The 26,843-nt window shown below is 40.9% G+C and overlaps 1 protein-coding gene across 2 annotated transcripts in view; it reads left to right on the forward strand.

Moving 5' to 3' along the window:
* inpp5a (inositol polyphosphate-5-phosphatase A) overlaps positions 1–26,843 on the forward strand; it is a 142,117-nt gene that overhangs the window by 19,689 nt on the left and 95,585 nt on the right. For both annotated transcript variants that reach the window (XM_083897531.1, XM_083897532.1), the window contains exon 2: positions 19,187–19,228. In XM_083897531.1, the coding sequence (XP_083753657.1) occupies positions 19,187–19,228 (42 nt within the window). The remainder of the gene's footprint in view (positions 1–19,186; positions 19,229–26,843) is intronic.

Genomic DNA, 26,843 nt, shown 5'->3' on the forward strand with positions numbered 1-26,843 from the left:
CACTCGGCAAGTAGCCGCTAGCTAGCTCTGCTACATCTGGGTAGTTTTGTCAGTGTTTTGGATGTGTGTAACGGCGTTCACTTGAACACTTCAATTTCATTTCAATCACATTCGAGATATATCGTTTACGAGGACGGAGAAAAACAAACATAGCGAACGCAACAGGCTGGATCCGCCGGCATTTTTCCTGAATGAAAATAATAGCACGTTCCATCGGTAGAATTGTCAACATGTGACGTAGGTTAGCATGTTTGTTACGTTCACTGCGATAATTTGCATGTAGTGGCGTCCCTATACAGCTTCCGAGGGGAATTTACGGTTGAGGGCACTCAATACCCAGTGGAAATGTTAAGGGGCAGGTATTGGGACGGAGCCTTAGTGGACTCTTGCACAATACTAAATGTTATTGAATATAATAAATAAACACATGGTCATGGCAGCATTTAAAAAATGTACCTTCCTTCACTGAGTACCGCACCTGTTTTTTCTCAACAGCTTGATGAGTCATAATAGAAAACTCCCTTCCAATGAACATTTGACTGTTTGACAGGCTCTGGCTCCCATTTAAGGCAAGCCAAGATGTGCACTGATGGAGCAAGACTTAATACACACTCACCACAGGCACTCCATCACTACTGTAACAGTTGATAGATCCTGGTGTATGTCACTTGGCACTCAGAAGAGTTTCAGCTTGCAGCTGAAGTAGTGAAGTACATTTGCATTTATCGCACGTGAGAAAAATAGTCGGAGAACTAAGGCATTCAGTACATGGAAAGATGATATGTTTTGTGTCTGTTGCTGGTCAGTTGTTGAGCTTCACTTTCCCCCTTTATATACAAATGTAGTTGCAGTGGTCTAACCCTTTTCTAAATCAAGTCTTTAAGTTTTGGAGCACTTACAACTGAGGAGTTGGGTAACACCACTGACTGTTGCCCATATCAACTTCCTGGTTGGTTCTTATTGGTCTCAACTCCAAATGCAACTGTGAACAAAAAGCACACTTACTGTCACTTTTGGTTTCACTTCGGCATCCATCCTTTGAAAGAAATCCCTGCTGTGCACGGTCATGAGATATGGATTTTTCGGTGGTAGCGTGGATGCAGATAACTTCTAATACTGAGCCAGTAAACTACTGTGGTCTTGTTGTTTGGTACTGATAATCAAAAAAAAAAAAAAATTTGAGCAATAGATTTGAGACTCGCTGGCTGTCCTCACGAAAACGAGTCAAGGTGAATCCGCTAAAGTTTTTTTTTGATCGTATTGGTGTTTTTGTCCACATGGAAGCGGTCTTTTCATTTCGACAACCAATATGATACTTTGGGAAAATGGTGTGGATGTCATAATCCCACCTCTCTTTTGGGCTTCCATTGTCGTCGTCTTCCTCTTCTTTTGTTAGGAGGATCTTTTATTTTCTTTCCTTAGTCCCCCTGGCTTTCTTCATTCTGTCTGTTTCTGGGATTGTAAACATTGTAATGTGTACTTATTCAAATAGAGCTTTATTTGAAAAGTTTGAACACAGCACACATGACAAATGCTTGTCCTGTCTTCTTCTCTGGTTTTGGTGTAGCCGCGCTCCAGCAACATGCAGAGGCTTGGCATATGTAGAGCAGCATTTTAGAGTCGTTTTGGAGGGTTTGGTGTGGATGAAGATATTTTGTGAAATGATGCCTTATTTACGGAAACCTTTTTCAAAATGACAAAGAAAAAGATTGTTTATGTTTCATTTAGTTTCTGTGTGTATGTTGTGCCAAATATGTTGATAGTGTGATTACAATTTGAAGCTTAGACACGGCTCTTGTTGATCGTGTTCCTGTCTAAGCCACGGATAGCTGGATGGAGGGTGTTGACCTCTCCCCATCGATTTTCCCTTTGTTCCTGAAACTTTCACTGGTTCTCTGCCAGTTTTCCTACTGTGTGTGTGTGTATGTGTGTGTGTGGTCCCTCTCACGGCCTTATCACCCTTGGCCTTTGCAGAGGGTTATCACTTGGTCTTCCACTACCGACAGTAAAGTTTCCACTGTGGACAGCTTGAACAATGCAGACCCTCCCTTGTTTCTCCAGCACGTCTGCCTCTCCTCCGGCCGCTATATATAGAAATCAACCACACACATATCTTTGTCTAAGACTATTGTTATTGTTCGTTCAGTTATATTATTTTGTTACCACAAAACGTAATGTATTACTATAGATCATACGTGCTATTTCTTTATGATGTTACTTGGAGAAAAATCAGGTTGACCTGAAAAAATGTGTGACAGTCGAGTATGGAACCTCACCCATCTGTTGTTTCCTGTGAAAAGGTTGATAGAGCATTTTGATTAGGCCAAATGACGCTCTTCTAGGTGCTTGTTGTGACTCTTTGACGTTTGTAATGTGGATTAGAACAAAAAGGTGTATAGATAATAGGAAGATGACCCTACAGCTTAACCTAAACCCAGTTATAACCCTTGAACTGTTGCCTCTGCTGGCCGTGTCACTCAGCATATAGTTTAGGAAGCTGTCTCTATGGGTGGCTGAAAAGGTTTGTCAATTTGTCAACTAAGCAATTTTTGCAAATAACTGTTGTTTGTGCCTTGTCATTTGGGGGGAAAAAACACAGCCACTTCCTTTTAACAAAGGTAGAGTTCTTTTTATCTCCCTCGGTTGTGTTTTCACTTTTAGCCATGGCTTCCTGTACACTCAGAAATCCACGGCACTCCCTGTAGTTCGCTTTGATTAGTTGATTGCTGTTTCTCTTGGGTGGTCATGAAGCGAACAAGCAAATGGTGTGATTTGGCTTTGCAAGACCATGTGACAGCAATGGACAGAATGTGCCCTATATATGATGATGCTATGATCTCCCTGCCATGTTCTAGTCCTTCACTATCTATGATCATCATATCGCCTACACTCTTAGAAATAAGGGTTCCAGAAGTGTCCTTCTACAAGGGCTGAAGTTCTACCTGGAACCAATTGCTTTTGAAAAACCCTTTCCCCGAAGAAAGAGTTTTTCAAGGGTTCTTGGTAACACTAATGGTTCCAGTAAGAACCATTTTGATCCAGAGAACCCCTTTAAAACCCATCTCCTGAATAAAGGGTTTTAAAAGGGTTCTTGGTGGAACCCCCCAAAAGCGTTCCAGGTGGAACCATTATAAAAAGGGAGCCAAAAAGGGTTCTATGAGGACACGCCGAAGAACCTTATATGGTTCTACTTAGCACTTTTATTTCGAGTGTAGTTGTCCGCACAGCTTACTACACACACACACAGATATGGCTGTATCTTAAGGGCTGCCCTGGCTTTTTGCCTGCACTCCAGACTGTCTGCACTCCATCAGAATAGTGTCCAGTGGTTTGGCACTGGCCAGTCCTCATAGTAGCTGAACAGATGCCACTGTCTCTACCTTGCCAGCTTTATATCTTTTTATTACTCAAATTAGGCCAGTGAGAGGCTACTTTGAAAGCGATGGTATATGTCTGCTGAAAAAAAAGAAAGAAGGAGAGCGCATTTACACCTGCTAATGAACATAATTTGGCTTTTATAGGTATTTGCGTTGCCTGCATGATGGATGGAAACCTTGTTAAACTTTCAAATAAAACCTTTAAATATTGCTTCTGTCCACGGTCATTGAGCCATAACTGTAGCATCCATGGCACAATGATAAAACAACAAAAAAACACTTTGGCCATTTGAAGCCTAAAAGCCTGTGGACATAAAAGTGTCAGATACAACAATACAAGGCTTTACAAGGTTTGGCATCTGGTCTGGGCTCCTGTCTTGTAAAGTGAGTTAAAACCTATTGCCTATAGCACGTCTTTATTGTATTTACTGCTAGACGTACAGTGATATGGATTCTAGTAATTTCCTGTATCAGGCAGCGTTTTACAGACTCTTAAATCTTTGGCCTACTAATATCTTCTTCTGTTGCCCTCATCTACATTGAATTGACTACCTAATGTCTCGGTACTATGGTGGTTCTTGGTACTATTTATTAATACTGATTCTATGCGATACTAATATATTGATATTCTCTATAATTGGATGTTAATGACACCTGAACGTAGAGGTGTGGTAGACAGCTGCAAGGAAACATGTTCTTCTTAAGAACTTCACGACCAGAGTCTGGGGTCTTCTCTTCAAACTAATGGACTCCATGGTCTGTACATCTTATATAATGAACTTGAAGCTATGGATGAGGAAAATAACGAAATGGGACACGTTTAGGACCTTTTCTCAACCCATCCCTATTCATAATAGTATACTGTAGCTATAATATTCGCAGGTTAAACATACCCAAGGATACATGACAACAAAACATAGCCCCTGTGGCCTGTTGTCACAAATTGCACCATCTCCAGGTCAGCAGCAGACCTTTGTTTGTTCACTGGTTCCTGCTCAGACTTTTATTACCTGAAAATAAGCAACTGGCTGCAACCATTACTCCCCATATACTTTCAGTCAATGGACACTGACATGCATTAGTTTAGTTTGTCTTCCTTTTAGTTGTTATCACATTACAATATTTACCCGCTACCTCTAATTGGATGGAAGCTCTCTTAAGCTGTATTTAAAACACAGTTGTATTTAATCTATGTTCCACTACAGTCGTGTTTAAAAAAAAATCAAGTAACATTCAGCATGTGTTCAGTACAGTACATATTTTTTTGCGTTTCCATTAGGAGTAGTACCAAAATAACCGGCCCCAACTGTTCCATTCTTTTGTACCCTTTCCAAGTGGTACCAGAGAAAAATGGTATGGTACGGTCAGCAATAAAAGTAGTGTACTCAGTCGAAATGCAAGCCTGACCCTTTGGAATGGGCTTTCTCATTCCAAACCGTACCACGACGGAACCACAGCATAAGTATGCTCTATCATGTGTGTGTTTTTTCCCCAGAATGCACATTAATTTTTACCTCCCTGGAAGTGAAGGTGAATTTCATGCGCACGTTGTTTTCCGACTGCATGCGAGTCAGTGAAGTTTCTTTGCTGCGGGGTGTTTGAGTTAGCTCAAATGGTTTAGTTTTTTCTTTGAGACAACAGTGTGTATCTTTACAAAGGGTGTTTCTTAGTTTGTATGAATTTTGCATCTGGAACGGCGAGATTACATGCAACTTTGTCTCTCAATTCCTGTTTACGCATCCCTCCTGGTAACGAGTCCTCACTCCTTATCCTGTGTGTAGCAGTCTGTCTGTGTATGGTTTCCCCCCTTTTTCGTCCTGTCTTATTGTATGCTTATATTTTGCTGAAAGGTCACCAGGGAGTGATAGGACTGCCCAGGAGAGGTGATTAGATATATACAGTATTGGATGATGAATGGATGCAGATTGCATGTAAATGTAGGTGGCTGTGTATGCAAAACAAAATGAATTGTTTGTTTGTTGTAAGTTTCGCTGCAATCATGTAGCCTGGGGCTAGCAGTGAATTAATGCCTGCAAACAGTGAATCATTTAGATGAAAATGGAATAGACCTTTGGTAGAATTTAATTAAGTTTACAGTCAACGATGTCTGCACAGGCATTTGACTAAGCAAAGCCTTACACAGCTTCTATTATGTTTGCAGACTCTTAGTCATGTCTTATTGTGTTGTCACAGTGGACCACTGGTCAAAGGTCAAACAATTTTGACCCTTGGGACTTCCATTATTCCAGCAACACACGATTGCTGTTTGTTTGTCTTTTACACAGGAAGCTTCATATCTCACACTTTCCTCTCCTTCTGTCTTTCAAATGACCTAAAATAAGCCCCAAATAACTCCTAAAATAAGTCTTCACATTGCCAAATATATGACACACATGTCTTCTGAAATGTAGGCTAGCCTCATTACTACCTAACTGGCTGCCCTGTGATGTCAGTTCATAAGAAAATTGTGAAACTGGGTTGTGAAATGATCAAAAGTGAGAACACTAATTTACAAGGAAGTTTAAACGCGTAAACCCATTTCTCTCAAATCCCTACTTGGGCTGAGTTGAAATAAACTGTAACTTTCACTGAGAGCTTATGTGATCTATATTTGGTAAGGGGATCCCTCTAGAGTGTCATGAGTGGTTTATGTTCCTATGTCTGTAAAAGCAAATGGACATTTCTGAAAATATCCAGTATGTCATCCTGGAAAACGGTTCAGCTCCAGGGCCAGGTCATGGGGAAATGCAGTTATTCATCAACAACACCATCACCCAACCATGTACATGGTCTATACATCCTGCAAATAGAGCCAGACCATTTCAGCTTCAGTTGTCTTTATGAAGCTTGTTACTGTGCTTTTGCGTTTTTGACCAGAATTTGACAACTGAGGATGGTCAGTGTTTTGTGGAAACCTCTTTATTTTGGACTTCCAGTCCGTTGGCACAAGATGAAGGTCAATACATAGGGGAATCACTAATTGGGGGGGATACCTGGGAGATATATTCTTGATTGGGACATATGTTGGGGCCACATTCAGTCTGGCATTTGCTGTTTTGTGCTTTCCTTATGACTTATTGGGGAATTAACCTATTTTGTATGACACAGATCCACGTTGTTGATCTTTCTGCCCTTCATAGTAAGTTGTGACAGAAATAATTGTTACAGGGCTTCTCTGAGACATTTTAATGGGGTCGTGGTGGAAATAGAAACTGACCCTTGGCTGCACCCCCCCCCACCCCTGTTCCTTGCTCTCCTTTTTTTTCTCCTCTTTCCATTTCCAACCTCACTCTCTCTTTCTCAAGCACCCCCACAGCAGGAAGAGCACAATTATAGCGATATCGGGCCTATGCTGAAAACGTGATAGCCTGTGAAATGTCTTCAGCGTCACACAGAGACAATGTTTGTCCTGCCCCAGTGCAAACAGGATGCTGTGTGCAGCAGAGTGGTGTGAGATAAGAACAGACAACGGCAAAGGGGAAAAGACCAAAAAAAAGGGCTACCATGGGGGCAGAGGACAACATGGACAGAGAGAGGAAAAGAAGAATGATGGTGGTGACCTGAGGAGAGGCAGAAAAGGGAGGCAGCACACTTACAGTATCACGAGAACAGTACGATTGTCGTACAGGAAGTAGAAGGGTATGCGCTACCACCTGAAGGAAATACAGCTTTATACTACAGACACTGTGGTTTCTTCTTCTCCTCCTCCTCTGAACCATTTCCTGTTCCTTCCTTGCAAGATAGTAGACTGTGACCTTAGTGACTTTGTTTATTAAGGAAATGAACGGTTGATGCTCATCATTTTTTAGCCAGTTTTGATAAAAGCTTGCGTATGTTGCAAAGCACACGCTCTGCAGGGATTTTTTTTATTTATTAAGGGTCTGATTATTTATTTTTCTCACCAAGAAATGAATAACTGGACGATAAATCCACAGTTTGGTCCAGACACTGTGGAATGTTTTCTTTTTTGACTGTTTTATTATTGCTGTAATTGTTACTGACCTTCTCCGTTCAGTATTTTATTCACTAACCCTAACCCCTAACCCTAACCCTAACCCAAAATACACAGTTTTTCTGGATTTGAATCACTGCTGCAGTCTAATATTGCCGAAAATACAAATCCCCAAAATACTGTATCACAAAGATTGCTCTTAAAATTGTGTCACAAGTTAGGCACACCGGTAGCAAGATGCTGGAATAGAAACTTCTCCTTAGAGCTGGTGTTCAAACCTGCATGTTACATATTGAGTGGACATGATTCTGTACAGTGCTTCGAGTATGGAAAGAAGCAGTCTTTTTTTATGGTTAATCAGTTATAAAACCCTGTCCTGGAGGGTTAAAGAAAAAACAATGAAAGAATGACTATATCAATCTATATAAATGGAGATTGTGTAATTTTCTTACACTGTGGAATCAGTTTGAACATCATAAAAACAAGTTTAAGACAAAAACGTGTCTGTTTTTTAGTTAAGTAAAGAGTAAACAGTTTTTTTTTTTCCATACTGAAAACAAATTCTAAACCTGTCGCACACAAATGTATGTATGTCTACGTATTTTCAGGCACATTGTCATCATCTGCAGACGTCCTCTTTACACCTTTAGGACAATAAGAATACTGTGAGAGCAACATTCAGACATTTCTAGCCCTGCAGGAGATAATGAGTGAGTGAGTCACTCCTGATGGATGTCCCCTAAATTTGGACATTTTTAAGCCTCTGCTTTTGTAACAATTTTCATTTTATTTAATTGAGATTTCTTTGCACATCTTGTACACAACACCAACCCAAAAAAGTATTCTCCATATCAAACAAACCTCAACTTTATAAGTCATCAGAATGAATTTTCAAAGCTCGAGAAAGTAGAGCAGGTTTTGTTTTATGTTGAAACTGTGACAGCCTTATTCTCCGTCTCCCTTTCTTCCATTGTTAAATTATGCATATGTTTCTAAGTATGTCCTTTTGGCAGATTGGATCCTCCTTTTTTTTTCTTTCTTTGAAAGTGTGAGCAGAACCAGTTTGTTAATAGTTTCTCTCCGGATGTCCTCAGGCCATCTGAACAAGGAGCACCTCGCCAGTTCTTAAAGCAGCAAAGGCACCATTGGAATTTATGTAGACGGAATAGTTCATGAGCAGGTTTGAACTAATGCTATATACCGCTGAAGTAACTGCAGTAATTGTCAAATGTCACTATATGGTTCGAATTTTAAATCGACACGTAATATTTGTGTTGACACTGAAACATTGTAAATACTTTTTTTGAAATGGCAGTAGACAATGGGAAGTGTCTGCTATGACTGCAGTTACCCATGAAGGAGAGCAAATGAATAACGACACAGTGGAGCGTGAAGAAATGAGTGTATTTCACCAAAATCAAACCAATTAAACAACTTGAAAGCTTGTGTCAGTAGTAGCCTTCATCTGAATATGAAATCTCCTGTTAGAAAACTTACAAATATTGCCCGTATCGCAGAATAATCTTGTCCAGCAGCGCGGGCATGTAAATGTATGTCTCACGCAACCTTTTAAGGAAGTCCCAGTGATTCTTGGGAAAATGACTGTGACTGGAAAGAAGAGTTATTTTTGGAAAACCTCTTGCAAGATGTCATGCATCATATATAAGTTGTAAATACACAAAAAACTGCAGCATTCTTGCGTTTTTAGTGTGTATCTGCGTCCTTACCTTGTTTAAGAAGCCCTGAAGGTTCTAAACAAACAGTTCATCCACTGCTGAGAAGGCTGTGTTTTATTGTAATCTCGGGCTCAGCGAGATCTCTGAAAAAACCCGGTCCGGTTACGTAAACACCGCTTCTCCGGAACAGCAGATCGTCCTGCTCCGGGCACTAGTCCGGGCACATCCGGTTGCTTACATTGAACCGCAGAAGAAGAATAATGTCCGTTGTGGAGGTGTTTCACGAGCGTCAGTGTCTTATGACTCTGGGTCTGACTCCGGGTCAAAGTCATAAAAGGGACTGCGGCGGTTTTTGACCATAAAAACAAGTAAATGTATGTAAGTAGACCTCCATAACTAACATATATGTGCAACAGGACCACTCTATGTGAGCTTTAAGATTCACATTAATTCATGCATTAATTACTACCTCCAGACTAACTTTTTGCATCGGTTGCTCTGGTGTGCAATATATAGATGCTCACATTTACACACATTACATTGACATATGCACTGATCAATGTTAGGTGCACCAGTTGGTCACACTCTAGAGTCCTGTTATCTCACAGGAGAAACACTGAGGTAACACCGCAGACAGATGGATGACGGATGCACTGATTCTGACAAGGTCTTCAAAACTTAGATGGAGTGCATATAATATACAACACCTGTTATTCCGCTTTGGATACACGAGCGAATAAGATATTGTCGTCACAGTGAGAGTAACCAGGCATGTGCAGGGATTTTAGTACACCTTTCTACTTTTTAGTGGAGCATTATGTGACTGTATGAGAACTTGTCAGTGATGGGTTTGCTTCACTTCAAGCATACGTTTCTGGTAAAGTCTCTCACGTCTAATGTGGAAACCTGCAACATATTGCTGTTGTCTCCAATGGGCTGGCCAGTCATTGGTTAATCTCTCTTTACGCTGATTAAAAAAGTTGCTGATCTGAAAAAAAAACAAAAACATCTTATCGCCACGGGCGCCACGGTGTACATAAAAAGCCATATACTGCACATGACACCGCCCAAGATTAAGTCAGTCCGGAAAGTGTTTTGAGTAAGAGAAACTATTGGTTTGTTCTCTGTAAGTCGATTTGTCGTGCATCGGGTTCGTGTTTGGGAAAAGAATGACTGCCCTGAACAATACAGATAGAGCAAGCAGCCTTCAGCTAATCACAGGCAGCTGAATGTGAACAAGCCTTGGAGTGGATGAAAGGGAGATACAGCTGGCCTTCACAGTACGGATAGTCTTTATCTTTGCCTGGTTTGTGACTTGTAATTACAGTGTGGTGGGTCCGGGTGCCACCTACAACACTCAACACTCTCTTCCTCTCTCTCTCTGCAGTGGAGTACACTATTTCCCTTTTAGTTTGCTTCATATCTTTTATATATATACAGACACAGGGATGCCTGAAGCTGAACAGACAAAATATTTGTAAAAATCTAATCTGATATAATGTGTTGTACTTGCATAAGTCAAAAACCTTTAATAACATTGTGTGCTTGTGCTTAAACTTCCGTAGCAAACCCCCCTCAGAAATATCAATCTGTGTAATCTGTGTCCAATACTAATGCAGCTGAACCCTTATGTGACATGTGCAGGTGTAAACAGGAAGCTGCTTTTCTACTGCGCTGCTGTTTGCCGAATTTGCAGAAAAAAAAAAAAAACGAATTAAGATGTGGAAAAAAAGCAGTCATTGTTGTTTTCCTTAACCAACAACGAGGTAAAACTGAAACTCAGGGTAATACTGGGATTAAACACATTCTCACAGGTTCATAATCCTGGGCAAAGTTGTTAGTTTCAGTGTGAAAGAGGCTTAATGACACCTTTTTCTGTCACGTTTTCTGCGACAAAGTAGTGTGGGTGAAGCGTTCGATAGTTAAGTAGCTCAGAAATTCACTTTGATGCAATCACCATTGAGAGGCTTTCCCAAGGGCTTGACAACCCCCTACCAGTTGATTATTTTTAGACGTCTCGTGGAGACATGTCCTCATTTTTGTATACTCTGGGTGCCTGACCTTTAAACATACACAGGCTTACTATGGCTGAATTGAAGAGTATCCTCATATAGTAGCGCAGCACGTGTATGAATGAATTGTCATTTGTGCTTTATCTACTCAATGTTTCATTGTAAGAGGTAGAATACATCCTTCTTTCATTTATGCTTTCACTGTAAATTACCTAATGTTCAAGCTTCCTGTTTATGAGCTCTCAATAATAGGTATTTGAGTGTAGCACAGGAGCTGTGTGCATCATGTTGTTGGAGGGAGTTTGCTGTCTGTGTTGAGTAACACATGGCAGAGGTGTGAGTGGGAGAGCTCACACTACTCGGATAGTAGCGTTGCTCTGTCAGTTGCTGGGCTCCCTTTATTCCTAGTGTGTGTTAAACAGAGAAGACAGTCTCAGTTTCCCAGTAAAAGACATCCCCATGGTAATTTTGAGATGATAATTGCAAGTTTTAAACTGTGAAGTCATTTTCACCATTATTAGTTCATTATTATTTCTGTACTGCATTTGCCGCTAACATTTATTACTTTATACTTTGGGATCACTGCTAATTTTCGACCCAGAAAAAGTCCGATTTTCGTCAGACTTTTTTTAATGTCAAGAAAACAATTTTGTCTGACTAAAATCGAGTTGGTCTTAGTTGGACTAACATACCTGGGTAATGCGATTCATAGTCCGATTACTTCTGCATGTATACATTTAGTCGGACTGGAGTCGGACTTGGCTTTCTGCGCAGGCACCAAAATTCACTCCCCTGGTCTTTGACCTAGAATTAGAAGGACATGACGTATAAACTGTTTATAGAGAGATACAGCGCCACCTATGGAGGCGGAGTCAGACGTACACGGCCAATAAATAGATTTTCTCCTCTGCATTTATACTTGGATTCGGCAAGTTGGCCGGTTGCCAGTCTTAGTCGACTAGACTATATGGCCTTAGCTCGTTTAATATGCATGTACAAGTAAGTACTGACTGAGAAAACACTGAAATTAATCTTAATGCAAGAGTCTATCAAGTGTTCTGGGCTGTCATATAAGGAGGAAATTATTCTTCAGTGAAATTTATCTTTTGCACTTGTTGATAGATTGCAGTGTTTTCTGAACCACACAGTTTTGGTTTTTCGAAGTTATGTAATTTCCTGTTTTGTAACAACACTTAATTTACACAAATCCTAGCCAACTGCACTTGTTTCACACTAAAAGGGGCGGGTGTGTTTTTTTTTTTTATTCTTATGAATTCTGTGTTTTCTTGGTTTCATTGGCCATATATTGGTCTGTGAGCTCAATATTGGTATGACTGCCACAGCATACATTGGGTTAAAGGCAGATGGGTTGATGTTTTTCACCTGTTAAGTCTGTTTGTGAGCAGTGAGACCTTAAAAAGAGATTTAGATGAAATAATCTGGTAAAGTAGGCTATGGCCCATGATTGTAATTAATAGATTTTGGTGACACAGACATGAAAACTGGGTGGCCTTGGAGGAGATCTCCTTTCTCTTTAATTATTTGTTCTAAACACAAGTATTTGTTTTCATTAAATGTCATGAAAACAGCAGAAATTAAGCAAAAACATCTTATTTCCATCACTATCACTAAATAAGTTTATTTTGACATTTGTTTGAGTCAATGATTTTCTCTGGCTCTGCTTCCTCATAAGGTTCAAATGTAAAGTTATCAGAAGCACTACACTATTAGCCAGCTGTATAAAATGTAAATTGATGTATTTGGAAACGGTAAATATCGTGCAGGAAATGTTCTAGCTGTTCCAAAGTGGAAACAAATACTGAGGTTTTTTTAATTTATTTTTTACGCTTGGCTGGTGATGACAGCACGGTGGAAACAAACTTTGTGAATAAGACCAGAGTCTTAAATCTCTTTGTGATGTAGTTTCAATGAGAAACAGACTGGAGATTTTTAAAACTATTACACATAATTCGTAACATTTGTGCAAAAGCTCAACAAACTGAAAACTGGGTTGGCAAAGTTTAAATCCTCCATACTTTCTCATCTTCACACAGGTGGGTGTGCTTATAAGATGCTCTTTTTTTGAACTTCAAAATCATTTTCTGTACCGCCGCAAAGATGAAGACATCTCCCTGGTGCCAGCCTAGGAGCAAATTCAGTGTTTGCTCCGTGTGGGTTTGCTTTAATTAATCGCTTAATGAGTCTCTTTGATATTGTATGAAACTGAGGGGACACACCTCTGTGTCATTTGGTCTCTAATGAGCAGCCGTGATGTAGAGTTCTAAGGTAAAATGAGATTGGGCGACAAGCCGCAAAAGGAGACGGGGGTCAGCCAATCCACTGACTCTTCTGATGATTCTCCAGGTGCTCCACTTGCTCAGATCCACTCCCTCAGTCAGTGGCCTCCATCGAGGCTGGAGTAACCTCATTTCTAACAGCTTTTTTTAGACTCTCGCTATGTCTTTTTCAAGAAAGAAAGAAAGAAAGGAAGAATCGGTTGAGTATAAAACAACATAAAAGCAGTGTGGAATGATTGGCTTTGAAAATATGTTGTTGTGAGCTGTGAGTGAATCATCCTAGACCCTCCTAGTATTTCCCTGATCCATTGTCATTTTGCATAGCAAATGATGTGGATGTGATTTGGAAAAGAAAAAGATGCCCTTCCATTTATGGAGGCCTAAACCTCAGAGAACAATCATCTGACTGCAGTGCCTCTCAGCTTAATGGACTGTTTTCGCTTCATGGTTTTTTTAAAGGGTACATATTAGGCAAAATCAACTTTTTAATCATTTAAATCCTTATATTTGGGACTCTGCAGGTCCTAATCAGTCGACAAAGTGTGAAAAAAGATGACTCACTCGTGTATTTGTGGTCCTCCTCAGTCTAAGTACAGGAGATAAAGCACGAGCTAAATTCCTGGAATTGTTGTCTCACGAAGCTCCGCTTTGTCCGTAAAACACGCGAGAGTGCAGGCAAGGGCAATGGTATCCAAAAACCGGAAGTCCGCGAAAAGTTCAGCACAGAGTTCTACACAAACTTCCAGCCTCAGAGGATTTATCTGTCATGTGGATACATGTTATATATGACTGCAATATGCCTGTTAGAGCCTGCAAATGATCACTTTTCCAAATGCTAACTGCTGTTAGCTCCCAGTAGCCTCTGTGGCTGATGTCATTTCCTGTCCCTTAAGTTTTGTTTTACTTTTTTTTAAGGTGGACCTTTAAGGTGGACCTAAAGAGATACTACTAAACCGAGCGTTCTGAACAGGGCTGTTTTGGCAGGGTGATTGAACTGCTGTGGTGCTTCATCCTTATGGTATTTTGACCAAAGCATGTCACAGACATGTTCATTAGGACACCAGGGAACTAATTTAATTTGGAGAAATAGGGTATAATATGGGACCTTTAAGAACCCTCAATGTTGAGATAGGACAAAGACAAAATCTAGGGATGTCCTGTCCTGTTTCTTGGTCCATAAGACGTGTCTCAAATGCAGCTTTTGTCCTGTATTAGACCTCTTTGTCTGGCATAAGTGCCAGGTGTAACCAAGCAACCATTGCTTTTTTAAGACTCCTTTTCTCATTGTCTTTTTCATTTATGGGGGTTGCAGAGCATATTTTTTAGATTATGGTGTTTCTCTAACCCCACTGTTGCTGTGGTCTTTGAAATTGAATACTGAACCCACTTTCAGGGAATTGTCGTGAAGGATGACTCAAAAATAACCAAAATAGGCAGTGAAAGGAGGACTGACAGAGAGGTCAGCATAACCTAATGAAAATAAAGATATTCTAGCTGAAGCAGAGGCTAAGGGAAGACATGGTAAGGATTATTTGAAGTATGAGGATTAGGTGGAAGAGAAAACTCATGTGGCAGCCATGTGTTCCCAGTAGATCCCCACATGGGACCATCCTTGACGTAATTTCCTCACCAGTGTCGGGGTTAAAACAGCGCCAATCTAGGCTTGGAGGGGGTGCTACTACACTATGAGACAAAGAATGCTTTAGTGAGAGGCCATGAGAGGAAGAACACTGGAGGTCACGATCTCTGTGGTTCTGTAGTAGCCTCGAGGTTTGGACCTGTGCTCAACTCGCGGAGTGTGATCTTTTTTCCTTGTACAATATTATGCCACATAAAATCAACAGTACAGTTTTTTTTTTACCACATGGTAGAATTAAAATCACATGCTTATGAGACAAATCTTGTGAAAGAATCGCTTTGACTGCTTAACATTTGTGATTCGGTCTTGAACTGGATAGTTTTACGTTGGATTGCTGGAGTTGTGCAATCAACAGTTGAAGGGCAGACCTTCATCCAATCAAACCAAACAAACTGACGGGAAAAGTGGAAGCAAACAACAGTGTACAGCGTTTCTCTGTTCTTTTTTAGAGAAAATAACAACAATCCAGTTTGTCTAACACTGTCCCCATAGCAGATCCAACACACCACTTCATGTTGATGGTGGTTATTTTGATTTGTGCCCCCATTGGGAACCTAACTGTCTGTTTTAGGCACATGGTTGTGATTGGGCTGATCGGTTTTAAGATGGATGAATGTCGACCCGTCTACAAGAGTGGAAAAATGAGCTTTGGTTTCCAGGTCAACGAATGGTTTCTTCTCAGAACTCACATTTGTGTAGATCCTCAATGGATTTTCTCTTGCTTGTAAAGTTTAAAAGAATATTCTGTATGATCCACACATGTTACTATCAACCTTACTAACCATGGTAACGTACATAAAATATGTACGTTATGAATTAATGTAGTATTGTAGATTGTATTTTCCCTCATTGATTTCATATTGTAGAATATAGGGCAGGAAGTGTTTTGTGTATTATTAGTATTGGCAGTGAGCCAGTATTTTGTGAAAAAGATCCCTTCATTGCCTACTGTAAGTATTATGATGAGAGAAAAGTGTTGGTAAAAGCATGCAGATAGAAGGCATGTTTTTGTGACACGGTTTAAACTCGACCTAAAGGACAGACAGAAGGTTTCATTATTCACGTATTTCTGTGTTCATGTGGAACTTAGTGATTTTTCAGATCTACCATTTTTAATGACTGGAACGTCGAAGAGATTTCCACTTAAAACTAAAGCTGGGTGTCGTAGTTCCTCATGCTGTCTGATAAGTAGGCCATAGACTGGGGGAGAAAAAAAAACAGGCAGAATAGAATGGAGGTGGAGAGAACTAAGTGATTGAGAGCAGCAGAGGAGGAAGAGGAGGTGTGTGGAAGACATACCGGGGAGGTAATGGGTTTATTTTTACCTCTCAAACCATATAGCCCCACTTCCTAATTAACTGCAAATTAACTTCTGCGCGTGGGTGGCAAAGTGTCAAGGCGACAGATATAGACTTGGTTTGTCCTACCTTCCCTTGTGCTATTAGCCCATTTTCACTCCTGTGCTCAGGCCTCAAAGGGCCTTTCTGAGCCACTCTGGCAAGACCAACATCTGTTCCCCGAAAATTATCTCACATTTCCACTGCACATCAGAGCTGGGTCAGCCTAAACAAGAGCGCTCTAGAAAGGCTTGTGACAAATTTCTGCAGGACTATGCCGCTGTCGCTGTTTTCTGTCAATTCCGTTCCACACCAGTTTGATCCAGGACACGTATTCCCCAGATGAGATTCTTTAAAACTTGTTTATAAAACTGTCAACGGTATGGTTTTATTGCCTTATTAACATGGTCACTCCTCCGTCACACTGGTGTCTGCTGTCTTGTTTCATGCAAAGTGCACTTGTGCACTCTCAGATTATTTTTGAGAGATTCAATTAATCGCCGGTGTGTACTACTGTCTCATTGTGTGTGTGTGTGTGTATATGAGATGTACAGAAAACTTTGAAAACTGCCATGGGTGTGGCTAACAAATATCTGAATGATTCTTCAAGTTACTGCACGGTACCGTCACTGGAATCCACACGTTACAGGATGTGAAGCTGAACGTCACATACAGAAAGTCACAGAAACATATTTTAAACATGCCAACAATGTCTGGCCTTGCATGTCAAACAGTAAAACAGCAGAGTCACTTGCACCTTCTGTATCAGTGTGACCTGTAAATGTAAACTGATGTCAGTGCTGGGCCCAGAGTGGTCAGGTGGTCGCGGCCTCGTTTGAACTTCTGGTCCTTTATGTGCCTGTCTCTGTCTCACTCTCTTTTTCTGTTCCTCCATCCTTGTGACTAATGACAAGGTCCAGTGCTTATGTCCTTATATAGACCTCTGCTCTGGCTGATCTGGCTGAGGCTGAGACGATGGTGCGTGCACACACACACACACACGTGCACACACACACACACACACACACACACACACACACACACACACACACACATTGGTCTTGTTGATGCCCCTGTGAATGTCAACATCGTGGATAAACTCGTGACCATATTTATTAATGTTTAAGACAGTGTTCGGAATTTTTGGAAGTATGGTAATTCTTCATGACTTGAATGTGAACATTGATACCGCTCTCATGACTGTGTGCTAACTACAGAGCTGGAGCTAAGGCCATATAGCTTGCTTGAGCGTAGCTTAGCATGAAGCACTGAAGCAGCAAACTAGGCTAAGTGCTAGTTATGTGCTACTAGGCCACCAGTTAATACTTTTTGTTTAGTTACTACTTTTATTGAATACGTAAATGTTATGGCCCCTGCGTACTTTCCATTATGTATCTGCAGCTTGACACTGAACATTGCTGTGCTTTCATTCATGCTAAAATAGTGATCTGCATCACTCTAGCTTTCCAGTTCATTCAGTGGCCAATCCTCACCATTTGTTAGTTCTTGTGTTTTTAAATGATTGATTTGACATGTGTGTTTCCATCATGGCGTGGTTCAGTTTGGTACGGTATAGGACAGTTTGGAATGGTAAAGCCCTTAGTCAGGCTTGTGTTTGGACTGCGAACAGTACCTTTTACTTGGTGTGGGCTGTGCCGGATGGCTGCGCCAGTGAGATAACATAGCGTGATGTTGTACCGTGTGAGAAACGATGACATTGAACGCAACCTAACAGACAACAATGGAGGTTTTTTTTCCTGCTCAGTTAGTAGCTGTTTGGGGCTGCTTATTATGGTACTATTTCTAATGGAAATGCAAACAAATATGCACCACACCGTTCCACTCGGTGGAAACGCAGCTATAATCTCAAAAAATCTTTAGCCTGTTTTTGTCACTTTTTTAAACAAAACAACACCACCAAACAGACCAGAAAGTGTTCAGAGTTTCATGCACACTTGGTCCAGTTACATATGCGGGGTCACAAAAGTATGAATCCAGCCTAGAAGTGGCATTCTGTGGCTTTTCGTAGAGTTTTGTGCTAAGAAATTGGCCATAGATGCTGCTTTGTGAAGTTCTGAATTCATGTATTTAGCATTTGCAAAATACAAAAATAGATAAACTGCTCCATTTTGAACTTTGGAAAGAGCCAAGATAGCTTTGTGTATTCATTCTTTTTGGTGCTCAGATGCCATCCAAGGATACTGCACCTATTCATGTATTAAATTTGGGCTTTGTTACAGACACCAACAGAGCCTGCTGATCCCTTGTGTATTCTTATTATAGACTTGTCTTGTTAGGGCGCTCACACACACACACACACACACTCGCACATGCACGTACACACACTCACAGTGGTTCATCAGACCAAGTTATCGACATAGGGAGATCTCTCCTTAAATGGTAGACTGCCCAGGGCCTTGTTTCCACAGCACAAACCGAATGAAGTCCAGATCTGGGAGTGTCCTTTTAAAGTGCAGGATGTCGAGAGAGAGAGAGAGCGAGATACAGAAAGAGAGTGAGAGTGTGAGAGAGGGGGCAGATGGGGGCAGAGTAAAACCCAGAGGAAAAAATACTGTAACTACAGTGAGTCAACTCCCTGTCAGTATATTATATAAACATGTGAACCAATGACTATACGTACAACCGTGTAAAACATTGAAGCCAAAAATACTGTTTCGTGTTACTGTTAGTCTTACGCTAGTGACATCATTTGTAATCATAGTCTGTGCAGTAGTGATTGTGAAGCCGCCCCAGGGTTTCAAGGTCCTGCCTCAGCCGATCACAGGTCATTTATAGCTGTCAACCATGACACCACGTTGTATCTGTGATGTTGTCAGGAAACATCAAGAGATGTCTAAGTGATGTCACTAACGGCTTGTTTTATTTTCTCTTTCAGCCTGAAAACCTACAGAAAGCATGGCTGAGGGAGTTTTACCAGGTAAGTGATACCAGTCCAATATTATCAGAAAACAAATGTAGGTCATCTTGTATTCCTCATCTTGTATGACCTGATGTGACACACTAAGGACTTAACATAGTTGACATTGTGCCGAGCCAAACCTTCTCAAATTATTATTCTTAAATTGTTTATCAGAATTTCGTATGAATGGAAAAACTGGTTAGTCCTCGCTTGAACATGCACTCGCTGTTTTGTTTATGTTTTTATATTAGCCGACAGCTCATTTACTTGGTTTTAGATGACATTCATCACCAAAATACTCCTGCAGTAGATATGTGGCCGATGTGTTCATTACGCAGCTTATCTATAGCTCCATTGTTGTCACGGGACTATGACGAAAAAAATCCCTCAAGCCATTTCACATGATTATTTTTGCAAGTTCTGTAGATTAAGCCAAGTGAAGGCGTGTGCTTGGTACAACTACAAGATATTTTGTCTAGTTCTGCACTGCAGAAAGTTCCAGTTCTCTCCTCGTGTTGTTTATCCACACACCAGTTGGAGCCGCAGTTACACTGGTGCGTTCAGGGTCTTTTTCTAGCATGGGAATTTCCATACACGCCGCGCGGCGCGGCGCATTAATCGTTTTTCTTCGATTTTTTTATGATCGTGAGAACCAATCGCAGCTCTTGCCGTCTCCGTTGTCCCTTGACGGAGTGACGGACACTTAAAAAATATTCCGTGCACCCGGAGACGACGCAGAGGCTCTTCGACAGGTTCTGCGTCAACGCAGAGGACTCTGCGTAGCCTACGCAGAGCACTTTACGCAGGAGTATAAATTGGGCTTTTGGGTGAAACTCAGTAACAACGGGTAAACGGACATTACTATGGGGTATATGTAGCAGGGGTTGTGACGACACTGCACGACATTAGGTGATAAGTGGCGACAGTTAGAGCGACACTCCCCTGGAAGCAGTGGATGTGTATTTACCTGGGTCTCATTCACATGTAAATGACCAGGCAAAAAACAGAGCGTTTTGAAAAAGGCTATTTTGGCAGAGTTATTGAACTGCTATTGTGCTTCATCCTTATGATATTTTGACTAAAGCATGACACAGCCATGTTCATTAGGGCACCAGGACCTAGTTTAACTAGGTTAAAAGGGTATAATATGGGACCTTTAATTTCACCCTTATATGTGCCTCAGAGAGCCTTGAATCTTGAGCGCAGTCATGTTTCATATCTTACCTTTGCAGATACGTAGGAACTTCTGACTAACCACAACACTTTCCATTGGGGTGAAGGGAAGTGAAGCAGCTAGAACTGCTGTCTGAAAGTGTGACAGAAACTAACAAGCAGAGAAACGACACACAGAGATAGTCTTTCTAAGTTATCTAAGATTTTTTTTTTGATTTATGGTTGTGGTGCAGTTGTGAAAAAAGTAAATTCAATGGTTTTCTTAGAAGAGAAGGAAGTTGAAATTAAATTTAAATTACATTTTTACTATTTAGGGGTAAGATGGAGGCAGATGATCTGCAGTATCGCCCCTAAAAATCTCCTAAAAGGAGAATCTGAAAGAAAAAGCATAAGGGTGCTTAGTAATTTTGAAATTTGATATTGAAATTCCGGTCATTTGCCGTCACCACAACTTTAAGAAAGGGAAGTAATGCTCACAAGCAGTCATCCTTTGTGTAATGTGGAATTAACTCAACCCCGACTGTGGCGGAGCTGCCGGTGACTCAGTATGTGTTGAAGTAACCTGAACAAACAGTAACATAAAGCTAACAGCTTATTTGTTTCCACTTGCTGCGTGTATGTGAACCTAACAGCACCATGGCTACTCCCTCAACTTGAATAATGTAAAAGAATTAATGCCAAGGATTAATTGCAAGTGGCTCCAAGCTACGTTATTAGGCAAAAAAGGAATAGCTGAAATAGTTAAATCATTTGTTTTGTCCTTACAAAGAAATATGAGAAGCATTAAAATCCATCAAAACAAAAATTTTGATCAATGTTTCTCAAACCTGGATAAGATAATGTTCTCAAACGTCTTGTTTTGTCCACAACCCAAAAATAATATCGGTTTTAGTCATTTCTTTGTTACATGGAGCAAAGAAACCAGAAAATATTCACATTTATGAAGCTGAAAAATCAGAGAACTTGTTTTAAATCTTTAAAGAAACACTCAAACCGATTTAGCCATGATTAAAATAGTTTAAAGGGGACTTATTATGCAAAATCTAATTTTTAATCATTTAAATCCTTATATTTGGGACTCTGGAGGTCTTATCAATCGACAAAGTGTGAAAAAAGAGGACTCACTCATGTTTTTGTGGTCCTCCTCAGTCTAAGTACAGTCTAAACATGCAATGTTGCCTTCCATGCTCCTTTAAACTTCAAAAGACGCAAAATTTCTGGAATCTTGCGGAGCTCCGCTTTGTCCCTAAAAACGTGAGAGTGCTGGCGAGGGCAACGGTATCCGCACGGTATCCGAAACCAGAAGTCCGTGAAAAGTTCTATTCTTGGCTCCACAGTGCAGCACAGAGTCCTACACAAACTTCCTGCCTCAGAGGATTTATCTGTCCAGTGGATACATGTTATATATGCCGACAATGTGCCTGCTAGAGCCTGCAAATGATCACTTTTCCAAATGCTAACTGCTGTTAGCTCCCAGTAGCCTTTGTGGCTGATGTCATTTCCTGGCCCTTAAGTTTCATTTTACTTTCTTTAAGGTGGACCTAAAGAGATACCACTAAACCGAGCGTTCTGAACAGGGCTGTTCTGGCAGGGTGATTGAACTGCTGCGGTGCTTCTTCCAAAGCATGTCACAGACATGTTCATTACCCTGGATTTCCACTGGACGCGGAACGGCCGCGGAACGGCAGCGGCGCGGTCGCCGTTGCAAATCGCTTCCATTCTAATCAATGAGAGCATTCCCACCGGCCGCAGCGCTATCGATAGGAATCAGTTCTATTTTTTCCGTTGCCGCTGCTGAATCTCGTAAATTTCAACGAAGCAGATCGCACAAGACAGGAAGTCCGACACAGAATCAAAGTAAAACATTTCCGCCCCCCTTTCAAAATAAAACACAATACGCAGGTCATATAGCCTGTCACAACTTCACATCAACATTACGTCGTGACCGGTGCTGCCAGGTAAACAGTCAATTAATCAGAGCGTCTCGGAGAGTCATGATGTACGAAGAGAGACTGATTGTTGAAGTGGAGAAACATAAAATCATTTATGACACCAGATCAACAGTTCTTTCACGTCGGAGAATGAAAGAAGCTGTTGTCGTTGTTGTTTACTTTATACACACAGTCTATCGCTGGATCTCGTGAACTCGCGTCCGTTCGAGATTATCGTGCGATCTTCCGTGAATACCGCCGGCTCCCAAGGCTCCGCGCCGCTGCCGTTCCGCGCCCGGTGTGGATTGCCGCCGGGCAGAGGACGAAGCAGAACCGCGCCGCTGCCGTTCCGCGGCCGTTCCGCGGCCGTTCCGCGTCCAGTGGAAATCCGGGGTTAGGACACCAGGGAACTAGGTTAACTTGGAGAAATAGGGTATGATATTTCCATTTTAAGATGATTAATTTAGCATTCGATGAACAATCGAGTAATTGTTTCAGCCCTAGAGTCCTGACAAAGTTGAGTAATTCATAATGTTAGGCTACAACCCAGGATTGATGTCTGCGTCGCTGCCAAAAAAAGGCGCTTCACAGATATGAAGGATCGTAGCCTGATGATGTAACAGCACTTTTATAAGCTTATACATATTTAGGATCCTGCCTGCAGTGAGAGACTGTGATGCTACACATGAGAGTACTTTTTTAATGAGTGAAGGGAAATGTGAGTTATAAAGACACTTTCACTGTAAAACAAGACACACAGGAAGCGGGTTGACTTACCGCAGTTTTCCAGTCACAACTTTTTGTTTTGCAGACGTATCCTGGAATAACTGCACATGACCCCGGCTTTAATTTTCCAGCTATGAGCTTATTGATTAATGAATGAACAAAGTCCACTGTCCTGTGAAAAGTATCAGAGTGAAGTTTTTTTTTTAGTAATATTAACTATGAATGAAGAGACTACAGACTCATAAAATGGAAAAAAAAACATTGGCCACATAGAACGATTTTTATTTTATACCTCAATATGATTTTTTTTTTTTTTTTGGAGTATGTGTTGCTGCTGGCAGAAGTCAGTTATACCTTTTTTGCCCAAGAGATCCTAATAAATATTTAGTTGAGGGGACAAAAATGTAAACAGGATCTGAAGAGGTTCATTTAATATGTGTAAAAGACTGTGCTGTCCTCAGCTTCTTGTTTAAGCCAAAAGTAAATATACAAAAACTCAAACACCGCAGAAAAAAACACACATTTTTTATTTACTTGTACTGTCCACTGGCTGTGACTAAAAATATTTAAGACTCACCCTGAACACACATACACTGTCCTCATTCTATTTAGCCTTAAGCATGATGCAAGAATACCACCGTTCACTTTAATATGGAACTTTTATGCACCTTTTTATTTAGAAAAAAGGGAGCATGTGATACTCAAGTGTCTGTTTAACTTCCTTTAAAACACTTTCTTGTCATTATATTACTTTATAGTTTCATAATGACGCAAAAAAAAAGTGGATACTGAATACGTGATTGTGCCTTTTACTGAGAACTGCCAAACCAGCAATTTCCATGAACTCACCTCAAAGCTACAGCAATTACGCATTCTGACTTCCTCGTACTTTCACTTTAATAAAGCTGACCAAAGCTCGCTATTCAGGAGGATTTTACACAAAACCAAATCCTGATTTTCAATCATTAATGGAATATTTTCTTTCCTCACCAGTCCTGAAATTCCCTGCACAGTCTACACATGGAATTAGATACAGTGTGGTCATTGTAATATGGTGCTGTAAAAAAGTGATTGTGCCTTTTGACCAACAAATAAATTGACCTGAAGTCTTTTACTGTTATTTTAAGGGCATATTATCAAGATAGTAATACACTACATAGACCGGTGAACTGAGTCCAAAGTGTGGACAACAGTAGTGAGAGGAATGCTGGTCTGAAACTCTTCTTGCCTGAAGGCTGTTTTTTTATGATCCCCTTCTTTGATGCAAAATATTTTCACAGCAAAAAAGAAAAATCCCTTAAAAACATCTTGTAAACGCCTGCAAAGTGTAATAGAAAGAGCTGTCAAAAATCATTATAAATGGAATAAAGCAGTTGTGCTACCTGTGGGTGTAATGATATAGTTCCATAAACATATTTTGGTTCATGTTTCTGTGTGGTTTTCACTCAAATACACACAAACAATTATGACATTCTGCAAACTAATGCCAACAAGTTGAACAACACCTCCACTGGCTCTGATCTTTATACTTGTAACTGACTGATGGTGGCCTTAAAATCCAGTTTCAGCAGTTTTTATGATCGCTCTTGGGCCAACTTGGTTTGTTTGATGAGCATTAACATATACTTTTTGTCACCTGAAGACAAACTTCTGCTGTCATTGGACGAAAGGTGCGGTGACATTCATTGCTGCGCTGCACAGAGTGACAGAAGCACACACAAAAACCAAACTGTCCTATGTCATGTTTGTGCTACTCTTCCTAATTGCTCCTGGTGATTCCAGTGTGTGTAGAAACATGTCCTGCTTATGGCTGTTGAGGAATTCTGTTTGCATTGCGCTGCAGGCTTTAGAGGAAAGTGAGAAAGACTGGAAGAGAGAGGCAGAGAGAGAGAGGGAGAGGTGTGCCCCTGTGTGAACCAGGCAGGCCTGTACCCTCCTGCCAGCGCTGTGCTGTTGCTGCCTGGCTGACGTCATGGAAAGAGGCATCAGACTCTGGCCTCGGCTCGGCTGGGAACAACCAGCAGTGATGGTTAGACTTAACTTCAATCAGCCATGCTGCACTGGCTTCATTGTGACTCGTCTGTACACAAAATACTCTCACTCTGCTTCTAATTCTGCACGTGAATCATGAACTAAACTGACTGAAACTTAATTTGGTATGAAAACTGAAACTTAGCTCGATGACTTTGTGTGTGCGGGCACATGCTCGTGTTAATTCTACCTCTGCATTCTATTTATCTTTCCAGGCTGTAAGTTCAGGGACAGAAAAGAAACGTCACGGTCGCGTTTTTATTAGGTAGAAGCGTTGTGTCATCAGAAAACAGTGAAGTGGATCTGCGTTGGCTTCACACCCACCAAAAAAAACAAAACAAAAAAAGCATACACCACACCTACAAGGGCCACTGTGTAAATTCTACACATTCAATGACATGTTTGGATACGGCAGAATCACTAAATAGTTGCACTGCAGCATCCAGACACAGTAAAAAGTTGTGGAACTGGCTTTTTTTTTTCCAGAGCTGCAACCACAGAAAAGGGAATTGTGCAAGGTTGACCTGTTGGTACCTGCACTCCTGCTGCTTGGAGGAAAGACTCTACTTTATTTTATTTAATGACACACCCTGGTCATAGTTCACAAGCATATTATTTGTACATGCTTACTGTGACAGCTTCATCTGCCTTTTCCATTTTAAAAGTCGTGCTGTGTGAGGCTGTGTTTTCTTACAGGGCCTCTGACTTCATACCAAGCATGTTTTGAGCGATTTGAGACAAACCCCTGTCTGCAGATCTGTGTTTCTTGCAAAATAAGTATTTTTTTTGGTGAGCAGCTTGATTTAATTGCTCCACATACTTAAAATGATGGACAGATCCCACTTAATTACACAGATTATAAATACTAGTGAAGAGAAGAAAGGTGCCAAATAAGTATGTGTACTCTGGCTCAATCCAAGAGAATTCTTATCTCAATAAGCATCAACATCATAATGATTTTAACAGTTTCTTAACAAGCAAGAGCAAGATTTTTGGGTGCTGACTTCTTCTTCAGTTGGTTAAACTGTATTGATTTAACGATAAAGTCTACTTTTATAGTCTCTGATATAACCAATCCCTACGTGTTTGTGTCTCAAGTGCAAGCGCGTCCAATTGCAATGCCTCCGGATACCCCAAGTCTTTTACACATAAGCAAAGCAGCATCATTTGCCTGTTCCGCGCGTGCAGTCGGCGGGATCACGACGTCGACGACCCGGGCGTCACTGCTGTGGCTGCGGCATGAACAGTCGCTGCTTTGCATCGCACCGCATTGTACCCGATTGACCCTCAGCGGATTTGCATCGGAGGCTCCTCCGGACGGTCACAGGCCAACGATTGTGTCATGTCCACACACACTCAGTGTTTTGATTTTTGAGTTGTGTTAAGTGGAAGCATTTTGATTTCATTATAGCAAAGAATGTCTGAGTGTTACCCACCTCCAAATGAGAAACAGATTATTGACTCACTCTCTTCTGATTGGTCCTCATCAGAGGTTCTTCTTCTTTAATATTATGTGGTGCAAGGATCAGCTATTAACCTTTAAATAAGTTAATTATCTTAATCCGTCTGTACAGCAACGATATACTGTATATTCTTCAGAATAAATATGGACTGTGAGTGTTAGGTCCAATAAACAAATGCCCATTACATTAAAACCGTTGTTGATAGATCCTGATCAGCTTCATGCAACTCTCTGTGTTTCTTAGTATAAGTGTTAAGATCTAGTTGGTGACGTTTCTGCGCTGCACACAGGAAGTGATTCATTTCACATC

The sequence above is a fragment of the Microchirus variegatus genome, assembly GCF_963457635.1.
Source record: "Microchirus variegatus genome assembly, chromosome: 11".
NCBI lineage: Eukaryota > Metazoa > Chordata > Actinopteri > Pleuronectiformes > Soleidae > Microchirus > Microchirus variegatus.